Source organism: Trachypithecus francoisi, unplaced genomic scaffold (assembly GCF_009764315.1).
Source record: "Trachypithecus francoisi isolate TF-2019V2 unplaced genomic scaffold, Tfra_2.0 Lachesis_group2, whole genome shotgun sequence".
Classification (NCBI taxonomy): domain Eukaryota; kingdom Metazoa; phylum Chordata; class Mammalia; order Primates; family Cercopithecidae; genus Trachypithecus; species Trachypithecus francoisi.
Window position 1 is genome coordinate 29432504 of NW_022681465.1, and position 17227 is coordinate 29449730.

Genomic DNA, 17227 nt, shown 5'->3' on the forward strand with positions numbered 1-17227 from the left:
CTTTCTTTGTTTCTTTCTTTTTTTTTTTTTTTTTTTGAGACAGAGTCTGGCTCTGTCACCCAGGCTGGAGCGCAGTGGTGCAATCCTGGCACACTGCAACCTCTGCCTCCGAGGTTCAAGTGATTTTCTTGCCTCAGCCTCCCAAGTAGCTGAGACTACAAATGTGCCCCAACATGCCCAGCTAATTTATGTATTTTTAGCAGAGATGGGTTTTGCCATTTTGGGCCAGGCTGGTCTTGAACTCCTGACCTCAAGTGATCCACCTGCCTCGGCCTCCTAAGTGCTGGGATTATAGACGTGAGCCACTGTGCCCAGCCAATGATTTCTATTTTCTATGACCCTCTTTTACCCCAGGTTTTCCCATACACAAATAGATCAGTGTTGGTGATATTTCTCTTTTTATTGTTATTTTTTGTAGAGACAGGGTCTTGCTATGTTGCCCAGGCTGCTCACAAACTTCTGGCCTCAAGTGATCCTCCTGGGTCAGCCTCCTAAAGGAGGCCTTAATTAAAGTTTAGAAATCAGATGAGGGGAACCATTTATTGGCCTATTATTCAGTATATGTCACCAGAAGTCAGAACATTCAAATTCATCCAAAATGGGTATTAACCAGGTTTAAATGTCTTGTTAACCATATTTCAACATAATAGTTTACTTATATAGATGGGGGAACTTTAAAAATCTGTATTTATCTGTAGTAGTTTTTAAATGAAATTTTCTTTAATATGTGCACCATCCTTAAATATAGCTATCCTTAGAAATATACATGCTCAAATATAACAACACTCAATAACTTACCATGTATTATAATGTAAACAAAGTAAAATTATTAAGCTGAAGTAGTGAAAATGTACACATGAAGAGCCATTATTCTTATAAAATTCAAAGTATTTAAGGAGGAGACACAGTTTTTCCACAGTTTAAATGTTTAGTATTGCTTGAAAACCAGAAAACATTTTGTTTTATAATAAATTATTCATTAGAAGATTATGTTAGCTTTCCAGGCAAAAATTTGATGCCTCATTTTTAGCCTCAGCATCTTGATTTGGTGAAAATTGAAAATGAAGAGTCAAAACAATATTAGTGGATTGAGGTCATAAAAAATTAGCACAAAGCTTTAATTTGTTGATGGAAAGAAAATAAAACTTGGTTAGTTAACTCATGAATCATGCCATTGTTATCCAAACGTGAAAAGCTCCTAATAGCAAATGTAATATCATTAGTGTTTTTTTTCAGCCTTTTTGTTTGTTTTTCATCTCTTGGATTCTTGCTGTTTATTAAGATCCAGTTTGTATTCATTGTCTGCATTTTGGTTTATAGATACATAATTGTTCAGAAAAGGACATGTTCAAAGTGCCTATAATTCACATCTTTTGCTAGTCAAGAGAAAATCTTTCAATGTTGTTATTTCGTTTTATGCTAAACAACAGAGATATCCCCCTTTTTATAATGATCTTACTGCAGCTTATTTATATTATTTTGCTTTCTTTTGATAGTAAAATGTCAAACTATTATAAAATAAACAGTTTTAATGTTTTTGATCATGCCTATTTGCCAGCAATTTATAATAGCAAATTGAATATACTTAAACGTATACTTACATGTACTACATATGGATAATTGAAACTATTTTCATGGCAATAATATCAATGGTGAATTTATAATTTCCTAAGCTATGTAAATAATATTAGTAAATTAACTGAGATAATTACTTATAAGAGGCTTAAAATATGATTTTTATGTCAGTCTACAAATTAAAAACTATAGATTTATTATATTTCTACTAACCTTCATGAAGATTAATATATGTGACCAGTAGGTTGAATAAACCTGAGTCATGACATGAAATTTTTAATTGGTAGAAAATGTCCCATACCGTTTTATAAAAGCTCGACAGTTTTTCCATGGATTTTCTGCTTATGCTTAGCTAATAGTCTTTGAATTACCTGTGCTGTTTGAACGTACTTACTTAATTCACCAAACAGCATATGTGACCTATAATAACAATGTAAATTTCAATTTGCCCTCTCCCCTATTTCCACCTGGAAGCCTCCAGTAAGATAAAGCAACTACAATTTGACAGTTGTATACTTTTTTTGTAAGCTCACTTCTTCTCCCACTCCGTACTGATGTCATTTCTCCAGGTTTCTGGAGAGAAGAGAGGCTAGAACAACAGGTAATGAAATATAACTACTCTTGCTGAGCTGACCACAGACGTTTTAAGTGTTGCTTTCATTTTTGGTATACCTTCCTTTCACAGACTCTTCAGAGGTTCCTGCTGGGCCTCCCACTGCTCCAGTTGCTTTTGATGCAGCTAGACTATTCCCTGCAGCAGTTCCTTTTCCCATGTTTTGGCCTCTGAGGATCAACAGTACAGCTCTATCTTCTTTTTGATGAGATCTTTAGTGTCTCTTGGCGAGTCAATTTTATAGGACTCGAGATGATCCCTTGCCAGCTCTCTACAGAGTGGTATACATCTGTTCCAAGAGAAACATGCTCTCATTTACTGGCTAAATTTGGAATTTCAGGGAGACCTCACTGCAGCAACACTCTCCAGGTTCTGTCAGCTAACCCACACTTTTTTTTTTTTTTTTTTTTTTGTCACATTATCTTATTGGAATGAGACCACAGGCCACAGTACCCTCTAACTTTTACAGATATGAACCAAATCCAGTGTTTTAGGTCCTTCAGTCACAGGGAACATATTGCCTAGTTTTCCCAGTGGTCCTTTTGAACATCTCACTAGGTCTGTAGTTAGAAGTTGGCCTCCTGTGTTTGTCCAGTTCCTCTGAGATACTCCAAGAATGGTATCTTATTAGGTCAAAACCTGTGTTGAGGAAATGGGGAAGGCCAGGAAGCCTGGGAAAATCTTCAGACATGATGCCAGACTGACCTTGGGAGAAGGAAAGTGGGAGAGAAAATTGGATATAATGGTCATAGACTGCCATGTAGTCAGGTGGAGATTTGGCAAAGCCATGATGGAGTCCTAAAGCCATTGCTATGAGAGAAGTCCTATGTCTCCTAAAAAGACTGGGTTTTAATAACATCCTTGCCTCATTAAGTCACTGACTGGGAGCAGCTCATGAGAATTGCGGCCTTCATATATACAAACACAGCGCAGCTGTTGGGACGCTTGGCCAATTACACTTCCTATGGTTGGAGGAGGTCTGGGAGACATATCCTCATGGCCACCTGCTATACTTCTCCTTCTCTGCAGAGTGTGAAAGTATGGACTTCTAGTGGGGAAAGAGTTCTATCCAAATACATCTCTTTATTCGTATTTCCCACAAAGCCCTATCTCTGTCTCTTACTCCTCCTGTCTCTATCTCTCGCTCTTTATATTCTTAAAGTGCATAAAAAGATTCAAGGGTCATAGAACAGTTTTTCCCATTGCCTTGGAAAGTATCTCTATGGTTATTTGGTCTTGATATATCATATCAATTTTTCTGGAGTTCATCATTTTCTACTTTTGACATTTTGCAACATATCTATTCTTGAATCTAGTAAAAATGATGGAACTAAAGGTTGTTTAATTATTTTCTTTAATATTGAATCTGATAATAAAATAATCACTATTAAGATAATTATTTTCATATGAAAACTCACACAAGGCTTCTCAGAGAAAAATGATGGTTTCTGACATACTTGTTAATTAAACATATTATTGTGACTCATGAGGGTCACACAAAAGCTTCTGTCTGTTTGATAAATATGGTAGAATATGTCAATCTATAAGCTGTACTGGAAAAGTAGGCTTACATATATAAGAAGTCGTTTTTTGGAGAGTTTTTAGCATGAAGGGGTGTTGAATTTTATTGAAGGACTTTTCTGCATCTATTGAGATAATCATGTGGTTTTTGCCATTTGTTATGTTTGTGTGATGGGTTACGTTTATTGATTAGCATATGTTGAACCAGCCGTGAGTCCTGGGGATGAAACCAACCTGATTGTGGTGGATAAGCTTTTTGATGTGCTGCTGGATTCGGTTTTCCAGTATTTTATTGAGGATTTTCTCATCGATGTTCATCAGGGATATTGGCCTGAAATTTTCTTTTACTGTTGGGTCTCTGCCAGATTTTAGTATCAGGATGATGCTGGCCTCATAAAATGGGTTAGGGAGGAGTCCCTCTTTTTCTGTTATTTGGAATATTTTCAGAAGGAATGGTATCAGCTCCTCTTTGTACCTCTGGTGGAATTCAGCTGTGAATCTGTCTGGTCTTGGGCTTTTTTTGGTTAGTAGGCTATTAATTACTGCCTCAATTTCAGAACTTGTTATTGGTCTATTCAGGGATATAACTTCATCCTGGTTTAGTCTTGGGAAGGTGTATGTGTCCAGGAATGTATCAATTTCTTCTAGATTTTCTAGTTTATCTGCATAGAGGTGTTTATAGTATTCTCTATGGTAGTTTGTATTTCTGTGGGATCAGTGGTGATATCCCAATTACTAATTTTTATTTTTATTATTCTTCTCTCTTTTGTCTTTATTAGTCTGGTTAGCGGTCTATCAGTTTTGTTGATTTTCTCAAGAAACCAGCTCCTGGATTCATTGATTTTTTTGAAGGGTTTTTGGTCTCTCTATATCCTTCAATTCTGCTCTCATCTTAGTTATATCTTGTCTTCTACTAGCTTTTGAATTTGTTTGCTCTTGCTTCTTTAGTTCTTTTAATTGTGATGTTAGGGTGTCGATTTTAGATCTTTCCTGCTTTCTCCTGTGGGCATGTTGTGCTGTAAATTTCCCTCTACACACTGCCTTAGCTGTGTCCCAGAGATTCTAGTACATTGTGTCTTTGTTCTCATTAGTTTCAAAGAACTTATTTATTTTTGCCTTAATTTTGTTATTTACCCAGTAGTCATTCAGGAGCAGGTTGTTCAGTTTCCATGTAGTTGTGCGGTTTTGGGTGAGTTTCTTAATCCGGACTTCTAATTTGATTGCCCTGTGGTCTGAGAGACTGTTTGATTTCCATTCTTTTACATTTGCTGAGGAGTATTTGACTTCCAATTATGTGGTCAATTTTAGAATAAGTGCGATGTGGTGCTGAGAAGAATTTATATTCTGTTTATTTGGGGTGGAGAGTTCTGTAGATGTCTATTAGGTCTGCTTGATCCAGAGCTGAGTTCAAGTTCTGGATATCTTGTTAATTTTTTGTCTCGTTGATCTAATATTGACAGTGGGGTGTTAAAGTCTCCCACTATTATTGTGTGGGAGTCTAAGTCTCTTTGTAGGTTTCTAAGAACTTGCTTTATGAATCTGGGTGCTCCTGTATTCTGTGCACATATATTTAGGATAGTTAGCTCTTTGTGTTGCACTGATCCCTTTACCATTATGTAATGCCCTTCTTTGTCTTTTTTGATCTTTGTTGGATTAAAGTGCATTTTATCAGAGACTAGGATTATAACCCCTGCTTTTTTTTGTTTTTGCTTTTTTTATTGTTTTTTTTTCTTTCCATTTTCTTGGTAAATATTCCTCCACCCCTTTATTTTGAGCGTATGTGTGTCTTTGAATGTGAGATGGTTCTCCTGAATAGAGCACACCGATGGGTTTTGACTCTTTACCCAATTTGCCAGTCTGTATCTTTTAATCGGGGCATTGAGCCAGTTTACATTTAAGGTTAATATTGTTATATGTGAATTTGGTCCTGTCATTCTGATGTTAGCTGGTTGTTTCACCTATTATTGATGCAGTTTCTTCGTAGTGTTGATGGTCTTTACAATTTGGTAAGTTTTTGCAGTGGCTGCTACAGGATTTTCCTTCCCATATTTAGTGCTTCCTTCAGGAGCTCTTGTAAGGCAGGCCTAATGGTGACAAAATCTGTCAGCATTTGCTTGTTTGTAAAGGATTTTATTTCTCCTTTGCTTATGAAGCTTAGTTTGGCTGGATATGAAAGTCTGGGTTGAAAACTATTTTCTTTAAGAATGTTGAATATTGGCCCCCACTCACTTCTGGCTTGTAGGGTTTCTGCAGAGAGATTCACTGTTAGTCTGATGGATTTCCCTTTGTGAGTAACCCAACCTTTCTCTCTGGCTGCCCTTAACATTTTTCCTTTATTTCAACCTTGGTGAATCTGATGATTATGTGTCTTGAGGTTTCTCTTCTCGAGGAGTATTTTTGTGGTGTTCTCTGTATTTCCTGGATTTGGATGTTGGCCTGTCTTGCTAGGTTGGGGAAGTTTTCCTGGATAATATCCCGAAGAGTGTTTGTCAACTTGGTTGCATTCTCCCCATCACTTTCAGGTACATCAATGAAACGTAGGTTTGGTCTTTTGACATAGTCCCATATTTTTTGGAGGCTTTGTTTGTTCCTTTTCGTCCTTTTTTTTCCTAATCTTGTCTTCATGCTGTATTTCATTAACTTGATCTTCAATCTCTGACATTCTTTCTTCTGCTTGATCAACTCGTCTATTGATACTTGTGTATGCTTCACGAAGTTCTTGTGCTGTGTTTTACAGCTCCATCGGGTCATATATGTTCTTCTCTAAACTGCTTATTCTAGTTAGAAATTCTCTCTAACCTTTTTTTCAAGGTCCTCAACTTCCTTGCATTGGGGTAGAACAAGCTCCTTTAGCTTGGAGGTGTTTGTTATTACCACCTTCTGAATAAACTAGGTATTGATGGACCATATCTCAAAATAAGAACTATTTGTGACAAACCCACAGCCAATATCATACTGAATGGGCAAAAGCTGGAAGCATTCCCTTTGAAAACTGGCACAAGACAAGGAGGCCCTCTCTCACCACTCCTATTCAAAATGGTATTGGAAGTTCTGTCCAGGGCAATCAGGCAAGAGAAAGAAATAAAGGGTATTCAAATAGGAAGAGAGGAAATCAAATTGTCTCTGTTTGCAGATGACATGATTATATATTTAGAAAACCCCATCATCTCAGCCCAAAATCTCCTTAAGCTGATAAGCAAATTCAGCAAGGTCTCAGGATACAAAATCAATGTGCAAAAATCACAAGCATTCCTATGCACCAATAATAGACAGAGAGCCAAAAAGGAGTGAACTCCCATTCACAATTGCTACAAAGAAAATAAAATACCTAGGAATACAGCTTACAAAGGATGTGAAGGACCTCTTCAAGGAGAGCTACAAACCACTGCTCAAGGAAATAAGAGAGGACAGAAACAAATGGAAAAAACATTCCATGCTTCATGGATAGGAATACTCAATATCGTGAAAATGGTCATACTGTACAAAGTAATTTATAGATTCAATGCTGTACCCATCAAGCTACCATTGACTTTCTTCACAGAACTAGAAAAAGCTACTTTCAATTTCATATGTAACCAAAAAAGAGGCTGTATAGCCTAGACAATCATAAGCAAAAAGAACAAAGCTGAAGGCATTACACTACCTGACTTCAAATTATACTACAAGGTTACAGTAACCAAAACAGCATGGTACTGCTACCTAAACAGATATATAGACCAATGGAACAGAACAGAGGCCTCAGAAATAATTCCACATATCTACAACCATCTGATCTTTGACAACTCTGACAAAAACAAGCAATGGGGAGAGGATTCCTTATTTAATAAATGGTGTTGGGAAAGCTGGTGAACCATAGGCAGAAAACTGAAAATGAACCCCTTCCTTACACCTTATACAAAAATCAAATCAAGATGGATTAAAAAACATAAGACTTAAAACCATAAAAATCCTAGAAGAAAACCTAGGCAATACCATTCAGGACATAGGCATGGACAAAGACTTCATGACTAAAACACCAAAAATAATGGCAACAAAGCCAAAATTGACAAATAGGATCTAATTAAACTAAAGAGGTTTTGCACAGCAAAAGAAACTATCATCAGAGTGAACAGGCAACCTATAGAATGGGAGAAAATGTTTGCAATCTATCCATCTGACAAAGGACTAATATCCAGAATCTACAAAGAACTTAAACAAATTTACAAGAAAAAGATAAACAATCCCATAAAAAAAAATGGGCAAAGGATATGAGCAGACAGTTCTCAAAAGAAGACATTTATGCAGCCAACAAACATGAAAAAAAGCTCATCATCACTGGTCATTAGAGAAATGCAAATCAAAACCACAATGAGATACCATCTCATGCCAGTTAGAATGGTGATAATTAAAATGTCAGGAAAATACAGATGCTGGAGAGGATGTGGAAACATAGGAATGCTTTTACACTGTTGGTGGGAGTGTAAATTAGTTCAACCATTTTGGAAGACAATGTGGTGATCCCTCAAGGATCTAGAACCAGAAATACCATTTAACCCAGCAATCCCTTTACTGGGTATGTACCCAAAGGATTATAAATCATTCTACCATAAAGACACATGCACACGTATGTTTATTGCAGGACTGTTCACAAAAGCAAAGACTTGGAACCAACCCAAATGCCCAACAATGCTAGACTAAATAAAGAAAATGTGGCACATATAAACCATGGAATACTATGCAGCCATAGAAAAGGATGAGCTCATGTTCTTTGCAGGGACATGGATGAAGCTAGAAACCATCATTCTCAGCAAACTAACACAGGAACTCAAAACCAGACACCACATGTTCTCACTCATAAGTGTGAGTTGAACAATAAGAACACATGGACACAGGGAGGGGAACATCACACATAGGGCCTGTCGGGGGCTGGGAGGCTAGGGTAGGGATAGCATTATGAGAAATACCTAACGTAGATGACAGGTTGATAGGTGCAGCAAACCACCATGGCAAGTGTATACCTATGTAACATACTTGCACATTCTGCACATGTATACCAGAACTTAAAGTCTAATAAAAAGAAAAAAGAAGTCATTTGTTTTCATTGTCTTTCCTGCTCCTCTCTGTAAAACATACTGATTTATATGCAGTTTTACAAATGCAAATATATTCCAATCTGAAACTAGTAGATGAGAAAGCAAATGAGAATAACTTATTTTAAATGTTAAGAAGCTAATGTGTAACACATGAGCTCTTTGTAAATCTAAATCTAAAATAAATTATTAGGTGACTGATTATTTTGCAAAAAAGTCCAATTTTGTTAATTTTCAAAAGCCAACCCAGGTTAGAGTAAATTGATAGAAAGAAAATAAAACCAAAGAACATAATATTTAGAATTCTGTCATCTTCATATCTAGGGAGACTTAATACCTCATTACAAAGTTATTGATTTTGTTGCACAGAGTACAGAAGTTTTATATTACTTATCCAAGGTGATGGCATGTTTTGAGCTGAAACTGTACTTAGTCTAAACAGGTTTCTTTGAATGCATAGAATATGAAACAAAGTCCTAAATAGCTAAATGAATTCTAATAATCCCTGATTAGAAAACATGGCACTTTTCAGATAAATGTAAACCTTTATATTTAGGTTGAAGGTAAATTTAACAGAGTGTTGCTGGATCATTTTAAAATTCTCTTCCCAAAATAGTTGATTGTCCAAAAATCAGCATGGCTTAGTACTTCATCAGAATAAATGACGGTTTAGGAACTCATCTAGTTGCTTTTATTTATTGAAAGCATTTCATAAGTATGCTTGTAAAACAGACTTATAAGTCAAATATGTAATATTGATATTCAGTATAGCTCTACTTCTAGTAGTTTCAAATAATTAAATATCTTTATCTTTATGCATTTAAATATTAATAACAGAAAAACCTAGTTGCAGAAACAAGCAGACAGACAACAAGCAAACCTGTGTAAATTTTCCATTTGGCTGGAAAGGTAATTTCAGAAATGGAAAATGAAGACAAAAAAAGTTTTCTTTTTTTGAATAGGATGAAGGAGCTAGTTATAAACAAAACTTATGAAAGCAACTAGAAAATTCAATAAAAAATGTTAAAATCACTTATGTAAAGGCATGAGAAAGCTGCTAAAGTAAGAACTAAAAGGTCAAGATTTTGTAAAGGGGAGAGTGGAGATAAGGTCTGTCGACTTTCTCCATTTGTCTGGAGTTATTTGGTATTCCTAGGTTTAGGATAACAGTTGGAGAATTCAGGCTTTGCCTGGACAGAACGCAACTTCTGGGGAACAGGAATATGAATAGAACTTTTAGTAACCTCTAGCAACGGGGAAGACAAAGTTGATGCTATATAAGGTGCCAAAATTTCAGTGAGAAAAGATGCGTGGAGAACTTAACCTGACACACAGCCAGTTTTCCCTTCAAATTATTTATCCCATTCTGAAGTTGATCAAGGTAAGGAACTGAAAATGTAAGCAGAAACATTTTTAAAAGGAGATCAGAGATTTCTGCTGTCCCATTGTCCTGTCCTTAAAATTAGAGTTTGAAACTTACCAGAAAATCCCCGATGAATATACCAGGTTTTTGATTAAAAGTCTTGGAAGTCTTGGCTGTAGCAGTAAGTGCGAATCAGAAGTACTAGAGTCTTATGCAAATTACTATCTTACCTTAACTCAGCTTGGACCCTGATTGTATTTTAATCATCAGCCACTACTCTGTCTGTCCAGCAAAGTGAGGAGTAAGCCATTCCTAGAGACATATAACACTACAAATTTTAAAATACATAACACGGTGAAACCCCGTCTCTACTAAAAAATACAAAAAACTAGCCGGGCGAGGTGGCGGGCGCCTATAGTCCCAGCTACTCGGGAGGCTGAGGCAGGAGAATGGCGGGAATCCGGGAGGCGGAGCTTGCAGTGAGCTGAGATCCGGCCACTGCACTCCAGCCCGGGCGACAGAGCAAGACTCCGTCTCAAAAAAAAAAAAAAAAAAAAAAAAAACCAGAGACGCCAACATCCAAAAGAAAAACAATTAAAGACACAGTCCAAATGTTGGAGTTAATAAAAATACATTAAAATAACTATAATTAATAGATCAAAGGAAATAAACAAACACATTGAAAAATAGATGACATGATGGAGAATTTAACCCAGAGAAATAGCATCTATAGGTTGGGTGTGGTGGCTCATGCCTATAATCCTAGCACTTTGGGAGGTGAGGCGGGTGGATAACTTGAGGTCAGGAGTTCGAGACCAGCCTGGCCAACATGGTAAAACCCCATCTCTACTAAAAATGAAAAAAAAAAAAAAAAATGAGCAGGGCGTGGAGGCACATGCCTGTAATCCTGGCTACTCTGGAGGCTACGTTATGAGAATTGCTTGAACTCAGGAGGCAGAGGTTGCACTGATCTGATATTGCTCCATTCCACTCCAGCCTGGGTGACAGAGTGAGACCCCGTCTCAAAAAAAAGAAAAGAAAAGAAATGTCACCTATAAAAAGATTTACATAGGAATTCTAGAACCGAAAATTGAAAGATCTAAAATAAAGAGTTTAATAGAGGGTTTAACAGCAGGATGTCTTGAGACCAGGAGGTAGAGGCTGTAGTGAACTGTGTTCCCACCACTGCAATTGAGCTGTGGCAACAGAGTGAGACTCTGTCTCAAAAACAAAACAAAACAAAACAAAACAAAATAAAAGCAAACAAACAAAATACAGCTGAATTAAATAATTTTTAGACAGACAAAAACAGAATATTTTGGCAGCAAAACTTCACAAATTTTTTGCTTCACAAAAAAAGCAAAAATTTCTTTTTCCTTTTTTTTTTTTCATTAAACTTTTTTAATGGGTCTCAAAATTCTGTGACAAATTTTTGGTCAAGTTGTTTCCATTAAAAAGTACTGATTTTAAAAACTAATAACTGGCCGGGCGCGGTGGCTCAAGCCTGGAATCCCAGCACTTTGGGAGGCCGAGACGGGCGGATCACAAGGTCAGGAGATCGAGACCATCCTGGCTAACACGGTGAAACCCCGTCTCTACCAAAAAGTACAAAAAACTAGCCGGGCGAGGTGGCGGGCACCTGTAGTCCCAGCTACTCGGGAGGCTGAGGCAGGAGAATGGCGTGAACCCAGGAGGCGGAGCTTGCAGTGAGCTGAGATCCGGCCACTGCACTCCAGCTTGGGCGACAGAGCGAGACTCCGTCTCAAAAAAAAACAAAAAAAACAAAAAAAAAAACTAATAACTTAAAACTGCCACACGCAAAAAAGAAAACCAAAGTGGTCCACAAAACATTCTCCTTTCCTTCTGAAGGTTTTATGATGCATTGTTATCATTAACCAGTCTTTTATTACTAAACTTAAATGGCCAATAGAAACAAACAGTTCTGAGATCATTCTTCCACCACTGATTAAGAGTGGGGTGGCAGGTATTAGGGATAATATTCATTTAGCCTTCTGAGCTTTCTGGGCAGACTTGGTGACCTTGCCAGCTCCAGCAGCCTTCTTGTCCACTGCTTTGATGACACCCGTCGCAACTGTCTGCCTCATATCACGAACAGCAAAGCGACCCAAAGGTGGATAGTCTGAGAAGCTTGCAACACACATAGGCTTGCCAGGAACCATATCAACAATGGCAGCATCACCAGACTTCAAGAATTTAGGGCCATCTTCCAGTTTTTTACCAGAACGGCGATCAATCTTTTCCTTCAGCTCAGCAAACTTGCATGCAATGTGAATCGTGTGGCAATCCAACACGGGGGCATAGCCAGCACTTATTTGGCCTGGATGGTTCAGGATAATCACCTGAGCAGTGAAGCCAGCTGCTTCCATTGGTGGGTCATTTTTGCTGTCACCAGCAACGTTGCCACGACGAACATCCTTGACAGACACATTCTTGACATTGAAGCCCACATTGTCCCCAGGAAGAGCTTCACTCAAAGCTTCATGGTGCATTTCGACAGATTTTACTTCACTTGTAACGTTGACTGGAGCAAAGGTGACCACCATACCGGGTTTGAGAACACCAGTCTCCACTCGACCAACAGGAACAGTACCAATACCACCAATTTTGTAGACATCCTGGAGAGGCAGGCACAAGGGCTTGTCACTTGGACGAGTTGGTGGTAGGATGCAGTCCAGAGCCTCAAGCAGCGTGGTTCCACTGGCATTGCCATCCTTATGGGTGACCTTCCATCCCTTGAACCAAGGCATGTTAGCATTTGGCTCCAGCATGTTGTCACCATTCCAACCAGAAATTGGCACAAATGCTACTGTGTCGGGGTTGTAGCCAATTTTCTTAATGTAAGTGCTGACTTCCTTAACAATTTCCTCATATCTCTTCTGGCTGTAGGGTGGCTCAGTGGAATCCATTTTGTTAACACCAACAATTAGTTGTTTCACACCCAGTGTGTAAGCCAGAAGAGCATGCTCTCGGGTCTGCCCATTCTTGGAGATACCAGCTCCAAATTCACCAACACCAGCAGCAACAATCAGGACAGCACAGTCAACCTGAGATTTCCCTGTAATCATGTTTTTGATGAAGTCTCTGTGTCCTGGGGCACCAATGATAGTCATATAGTACTTGCTGGTCTCAAATTTCCACAAGGAGATATCAATGGTGATACCACGTTCCCGCTCAGCTTTCAGTTTATTCAAGACCCAGGCATACTTGAAGGAGCCCTTTCCCATCTCAGCAGCCTCCTTCTCAAATTTTTCAATGGTTCTTTTGTCGATGCCACTGCATTTGTAGATCAGATGGCCAGTAGTGGTGGACTTGCCCGAATCTACGTGTCCAATGTTGATATGAGTCTTTTCCTTTCCCATTTTGGCTTTTAGGGGTAGTTTTCAGGACACCTGTGTTCTGGCGGCAAACTTTTATGTAGAAAGAAAATGATCCTAGAATATGTAATTATAGGAAAGACTGACTGGCAAAGGAGAAATTCATATAGATGAATATTGACTGACTTGGATAATAAGAATAATAATTTATGCAGGGGTGTGTGTGTGTGTGTGGTTAAAATGCATGAAAACAATAGTGCAAAAGTGAAGGATATATATGGAAAGAGAGTTTTATTGTAAAGGAAGGACTAAAAGTAATTTATATTAGATTTTATTTATTTAAGAATGAATATTATAATCTATAGTACCCATTAAAGAAAAGGAAAAGAAGCTATAATTAACAAATTATTAGGGGTAAAAATAGAATGGTTAAAACAAACCCAGGTTACTGTAAAAGAAAACAAGAAAGAAGATAATGAGAGCTTAAAGCAGGTTAGTCAAAGAGAAAACAAGTAACTAAATGGCAGATATGACAGTAAATATATACCAAATTTCATTCAATGAAAATGAACAAAATATTTCTAGAAAAGAATAAGATTTGTTAGATTGGGTTAGAAAAAAACCCTCAAGTGTATGTTGCTCTTTTTTTTTTTTTTTTTTTTTTTTGAGACGGAGTCTCGCTCTGTCGCCCAGGCTGGAGTGCAGTGGCCGGATCTCAGCTCACTGCAAGCTCCGCCTCCCGGGTTTACGCCATTCTCCTGCCTCAGCCTCCCGAGTAGCTGGGACTACAGGCGCCCGCCACCTCGCCCGGCTAGTTTTTGTATTTTTCGTAGAGACAGGGTTTCACCGTGTTAGCCAGGATGTTCTCGATCTCCTGACCTCGTGATCTGCCCGTCTCGGCCTCCCAAAGTGCTGGGATTACAGGCTTGAGCCACCGCGCCCGGCCGTATGTTGCTCTTAAGAGGAACACCATAATATAAGAATATAGAGAGATTGAAATTCAAAAGATGGAATAAAAGATATATCATGTGAATATAAAGCAAAAATATATGTTGCTTTATTAATATCAAAGATGATTTTAAGTTAAAAACATTGCTGAAGATGAAGAATGACATTTCATAATGATGAAGTAGTAAATCAATGGGAAAATATGACCTTTCTAAATCTCTGTGTAATCAATACATAGTTTCAAACTACATATAAAGTTACCCTTCACAAAACTTCAAGAATTGATAATACCTGCAGCTTAAACAAATCAGTAAAGATGTAGAAAATATGAACAACACAATTGACAAAGCTGGCCTAATTGACATATTGTATGCACTACATTCAATAATGACAAAATTCAAACTATTTTCAGATGGACTGAGAGCATCTACTGAAATGACAGGAGACAATCTTTATAAAATAACATTTTGTCATCTTACTAAGGAAGTGTTTCATGCTTAATCTGCTAGGTATTCCTCGCAGAATTTCTATAAAGTTAGAAGTACATCTTTTGCAAGGAAAATGAACAAGATTCGATGGCACCTTTCTATCCTATGAGTTAATGTTGTTCATGCAATTAAAGAAGACTGCAACCCTCGAAATGAATGTCTCATGGGCTGCTGTTTCTGCAAGTGCAGACCAATGTCATTACTTTTCTAAAAAAATTTTATTTGCACAGATAGAAAGAAGATGAAAAAGTATATTTTCTTTTTAACTTAAAAAATTTACTTCCAAATATTTATATTGCTGGTCTCTCCTTTTAGTTGTACATATATAATTTATATTACTTCAAACAGAAATTCTCCTTAGTATTGACACCGGAATTAATGTGCCTATCAGGCAGTTAGCTCAACTTACCATTAATAATGCCAAGGTCATGAGGTCCACTGTTCACTGGCCAGTGAGTACTGTATCATGCTATGCCTCTAATAAGCCTCTAAGCTTCGCCGGGCATTTTATAAAATGTGTATTGCTATAATGGGAAGTGAAATGTAAAACATAGATGGATCAGCACAACAATTAGAAAAAAAACTGCTTGAAGAGCATGCCCTTTGAATCAATAACATCATCTTTGTTTAATAAATGCGCCCTTTAATTTATCAGAAAAGACTCACATTCATCCCTTATTAAGGAAAGACTGTGCTGCAGGCTTCGTTTACTTAGAAAACCAAATTGGAGGAAATGTTGCTAGGTTGCACTTGTATGTGGTCTCCATAATTTGCAGTGAGCAAAATACATTTGCAGCCTTGACAAAACTAGGAATTATTTCATATGTAGTAAATTACTTAAAAATGAAACCAGCAAAATTTAAGAAAAAAAAAATCTGTGATTACTTGTTCTTAAAATAATCATTTCCAAAGTATAGTATTAATATATGAATTAGCTAAAATAGAGTTTAAAGTCCCCTGTATCATTGCTCTTTGGTTTTCGAGGGGCAAAGTGTCAACAACGAAGATATGTACAGTACATTGAAATATAAGATTATACAAAGTTTGAATAAACTGATAAAATGGTAAAATAAGACATGTTAGTCTAAATAAAAGTGTATTTGATATACAAGGCTAATAATTAGGCATAATATGTAGGCATAATATGCGTTGCTCAGAGAATTAATTTCACAGATTTGTCTCTGAAAATGCATGGATTTAACTAAGAACCCATTTTGAATTCTCTGGTTTCGAGTCCATATGTGTCTTTGGCTAATGTACAGAGAAATGGGTAAGATTTGACATTTTAGTTTTTAATTAATTATTGCACTAAGTATCTTGCCTGAATGTACTATAGAAAGTGGAAGCAAGTGCTTCTTTGACTAAATGTCATTATTTTTCACGAGTCATTATTTTTCATAAACTACACCAAAGGCCAGCTGAATGGGTTACAGTTTCACAAATAATTAGACTAAATTATAAAATGTCAAAATAAATGAACAGGCATGCCTTTTGATATGTTTTCCTTATATAAAACATTATTAATTTGCATCTGGGCCAATTTACCAAATTGCCAATATTTAACTGTTCTTTTTATCATTTGTGTGATTCACCTTGTTTCCTCTATTTACGTGTTATTTACAGTTTTTTTTTTTTTTTTTTTTGAGACGGAGTCTTGCTCTGCCGCCCAGGCTGGAGTGCAGTGGCCGGCTCTCAGCTTACTGCAAGCTCCGCCTCCCTGGTTCACGCCATTCTCCTGCCTCAGCCTCCCGAGTAGCTGGGACTACAGGCGCCCGCCTCGTCGCCCGGCTAGTTTTTTGTATTTTTTAGTAGAGACGGGGTTTCACCGTATTAGCCAGGATGGTCTCGATCTCCTGACCTCGTGATCCGCCCGTCTCGGCCTCCCAAAGTGCTGGGATTACAGGCTTGAGCCACCGCGCCCGGCCTATTTACAGTTTATATAGTTGCTGTTACTAAGGTGAAATCCTGGCAGTTTTTCTCCTGCAGAAGGGAAGTTTGTATTATGTGATAATTTCTAAGTGCACAATAAAGACTATGTTTTCTATACAACATAATTTAAGCAGACATGTCAAAGATAGATCTTAACCAAAATTAGCTCCCTCTCTGGTCTGAATTTTCTCCATTAATGACTAATAGTTTAAGTTTCAACATGTATTAGTATATGTGAAAGTCCATTCCCTGAGTTATGCATTCAAAATAAGTACATGGAACCATGCACTGTTTTAGGCTTATATTTAGTCTTCATAAAGTTATTATCTCAATTAGTGGGAGCCCTTCAATGACCAGCTTCTCATTGACTCCAGTTTACTCTTTTT

At 37.4% G+C, this 17227-nt stretch overlaps 1 protein-coding gene across 1 annotated transcript; it reads right to left on the minus strand.

Moving 5' to 3' along the window:
• Positions 1–11942: 11942 nt before the first annotated feature.
• On the minus strand, positions 11943–13564 carry LOC117064849 (elongation factor 1-alpha 1-like). Its single transcript, XM_033178973.1, has one exon. The coding sequence runs from the start codon at positions 13519–13521 to the stop codon at positions 12142–12144; it is 1380 nt and encodes a 459-aa protein (XP_033034864.1). The 5' UTR covers positions 13522–13564; the 3' UTR covers positions 11943–12141.
• Positions 13565–17227: the final 3663 nt, after the last annotated feature.

What these genes read in the sequence shown, in the direction of transcription:
- LOC117064849 (XM_033178973.1), bottom strand. Translation starts at nt 13,521, where the DNA reads ATGGGAAAGGAAAAGACTCATATCAACATTGGACACGTAGATTCGGGC.